We start from the raw sequence: 3530 nt of genomic DNA on the forward strand, positions 1-3530 counted from the left end.
TTTTGGTCTCTTGTTTTGTGGCAACCTCAGATTTTGAGGAGTACCTCTGTGTCAAGGTAAGAGTTGCTTATTTCAATTGGATATTACTGGATAAGTGGTCTCTACCAGCTGATAGCTAAGATGCATCACAATATTAAAAACTTAGAAACTAAAGAATTTAAATTAATTTTTTTCGTATCCAATCTTTTGCAATTGGTTGATCTCCATTTTGGGAATCCTTGATGGATTCCTACTGAACTCGAGATAAGAAATGCACCGAAAGGGGCACTTTTTTTTTTTTTTTTTGGGTTTCTTTTAGATTTTTCAGGAGGAATGTTTGAGCTATATTCCAAATTACTTTTTGACAGTTTGCTTTTCTGAGTGGATGATGGTTTTCTAGATTTACATTCCATGTCTAGCTCTTTAAAAAATGATGTGGAGTCGAATTGTTGTTTCTGTCCTTGGTTTCAAGCTTTGCTATTAACTGGTAATTTAGTGTTTCACTAAAGAATGTATGTTGTTTGATGAACAGGAACCGGTAGTGTTGGATCTTCTAAGAGTTATTAGCCACCACCGAGCTCGGCTTGCCCCACCCATTCACACAGTTTATAAAAGTGACACTGAAGACGGTTAAAGGCTTCGTCACCATCCATAGCTAGGCCTGCCTTGGAAGATAATATTGTCCTCGGTGTTGCTTTAGAAGGGTCAAAACCTAGAAAGAACGGAGACTTCATCGAAGGAGCTGTTGTGTCGTGTTCGACAAGGACACCGACACTCAGACAATTTCTTTTTGTTTGATCCGATTCTAATACAATGCTCCAGATTTTTCTATATTTGAATTTCTTTACTTTATGTTTTAGTAATTTGAAATAAACACCACCAAGATTCAACCAAATCGGTGCATTGAATTGGAGGAAATTTAGTTCAAACTCAATTTCAAATTCAAGCCGCCGATTTAATGTTCCCAAACATAGATAAAGATTTCAGTAATAAATTGTTAATCATGTAACATGTTGGAGCAGGTAGAAATGATTTGATCTTCTCTTCTTATTGTATTGGATTATCAAGGATTGGTTTACTGTATATGCTACTGTGAGAATTTCTTCTATAAATGGAATAAATATAAACTGCATCTTCAAATTAATTGTTGAAAAGTAAACAAAAATGGAATGATTCAAGTTTTTTTGTTATTAGCCAAGCCTTGATGACTTTTTTTTTTTTTTTGAATCTCCTATAAACCAAAATTATTTATTAATATATGAGCTACTAAAACATCGTTCTTAGGATATTTCTCTGGCTAATTGCGGTAGGAAGCAGTGTAGTTTTGACCATCCCAAATGTAATAACGAGAAAGAAACTGGTGTGGTGTCAAAAAAAACAAAAAAAAAAAACTGGTGTGGTCCTCTACATACCTTGAGAGTATGAATACATCATAGAAATACTCTGGGAGAAGAGTTGGTATACATTGGCAGGTGCTCATAATCTCTACAGTTGTAATACCTTTACGTGATTATAGTTTAATTTCCTCATTTGTAGATGCAGCCTTGATTTATGAAGCACGTAAATCTTGTGTTGTGTATGATTTGTGGTTACTTTATTGGGTTGGTTGAATCTTCACGTGTTCTTGTTATCGGGTTACAGTTTTGGAGAAGTTCGACCTGGTACACTATTTTCGACTAGCCCAAATTCGGGTTCTTGCACGATTGTTTTAGTACCTTCTTCCGTTGCGTTGAACCAACAGTTGAGGCCAAGGAAAATTGCCCGAATAGCGGAGATCTCAAAAAAAATAAAATAAAAAAGCTTGTCTTCGAGTTTAGCAGCGGATAAATTGACTCATCATATACGAGTATGAACAAAACTTCGTACCATCAATGACCTGATCTTTCATAAACTTCTCTAATCATGGTAGCCGAATATTCTTGTTTTGAAAATATAACAAATTAAAATTTAACAAAAGAAGTTGAAAGAAAAAATGTTATCATATAAAATATTATATATAATGTATTTAAAATAAATAATATTAAAATTCGGGTACTGGTTTGTTTTTTTTTTTTCCCTGAATGGGATGTTTTTTTTTTGTAATTTTATAAATAAACCATAAAGGTACAATTACAAAAGGAGGAAACTCCTCCAATACAAGTCAAGCAATGAAAAATTCCATTGTCAAAACAAAATCCAAAAGAAAATAATAAAAACATAAACCAAATGTCAAAACATTCATCCTGTTGTAACATGTCAAAAACATAACTCTGGAGCAAATTAACATGAAAGATAGCCCAATGTGACACATCAGATCTCAACTGGAACCCCGGCAATATTGATTTAGAGCAATTGTCCAATTTCAAGCACTCCAAGAAGCAACATTTCATTGAACAAAACCCAGCAGATAGACAAAAAACCGGAACCTTCCTTACTAAAAAATGAGCAGTAAATCTTCAAGTCTGATTTTGAGATGAGTCAGCACCTCCCAAATAATAGACTGTGCAGCAAAATTAGTTTGGATTTGAACTCCATTGTGCAGTACATCATTTCTGATGGCCCATATTTTCCAAATAACAGTTGAAAAAACTGAGCTCAACACTTTTGATTTTGTAGAAGTAGAATTGGTTTGTAAGCCAAACCACTCCACTAGTTGCATGAGAGAATTACATCCTGGATTATCTATGCGTAGAAGAGAAAAAATCTCACACCATACCTTCTGAGCATAGCTACAAGTGCAAAATATGAGATCATTGGAATCCACATTTCTCATACAGTTGTGACAAATAGCAGCAAGGGTAATGCCTCGTTTTTGCAAGTTTACAAAGGATAAATTCTTGTTGTGTAAAATGATGCAAACCCCTATAGCAATTCGAGGCCTGCAGACTTATCGAAAAAAAAAAATTCGAGGCCTGCAGTGTTTCCAACATAGATCCCACCAGTTCACAGTTGGAGTAATATATCTGCATGAGTTCAAAGCTTGTTTCAGATTGAAACTACCATTCTTCCAGCCTATAGTGTCTAAACCTGCAACAATATTAATCCTCTGGATAACATTAAACACTGTCTCAGGAATAAATTCAGGTCTATTCCATCTGCCATTTATAATAAGATCTGCTAATAAAGCCTTCCTGTCCCCTTGTCGAAATAATGTAGCTCCAAATCTCTGGATTAAAGATTGGTTATCACACCAAGGGTCTGTAATCATCATGAACTTCATCCCATTCCCTACTCTATACTCAATGTTTTGTAAAAGTAAATGTCTAACCCCAAGAATTTGTTTCCAGATGGGAGAATCTGATTTTTTTTTTGGAATGGCATTCCAAAAAGAAACTCTTTGAAAATACCTTGCATGCAGCCATTGGATTCACAGTTTATCCTTTTTCTAAATAAAATCCCAGCACAAAGTCATTTTGGCAGCCGCATCTATATCTTGTATTTTTCTAAGATTAAAACCTCGAAATTGGCAAAGTCACTTGACTCCATTTGAACTGAGAGATCTTTTTAAACTCTAATTTCCCACTCCATGAGGAGTGTTTAACTGAGATTGGTTTGATTTGGTTTATTAGTAG

General features: G+C 34.6%; 1 protein-coding gene across 1 annotated transcript; it reads right to left on the reverse strand.

Annotated features, from left to right (window-relative positions):
• Positions 1-2392: 2392 nt before the first annotated feature.
• On the reverse strand, positions 2393-3227 carry LOC132301763 (uncharacterized). Its single transcript, XM_059798990.1, has 2 exons — positions 2869-3227; positions 2393-2835 (listed from the first exon to the last, which is right to left on the reverse strand). Exons 1-2 carry the CDS (start codon positions 3176-3178, stop codon positions 2393-2395), a joined length of 753 nt encoding a protein of 250 aa, XP_059654973.1. The 5' UTR covers positions 3179-3227.
• Between the last annotated feature and the right edge of the window lie 303 nt (positions 3228-3530).

This window comes from Cornus florida, unplaced genomic scaffold (genome assembly GCF_030987335.1).
Source record: "Cornus florida cultivar Cherokee Brave unplaced genomic scaffold, ASM3098733v1 CherokeeBrave_3.0.0_Hap2_Chr03, whole genome shotgun sequence".
In the NCBI taxonomy this organism is placed as follows: Eukaryota; Viridiplantae; Streptophyta; class Magnoliopsida; order Cornales; family Cornaceae; genus Cornus; species Cornus florida.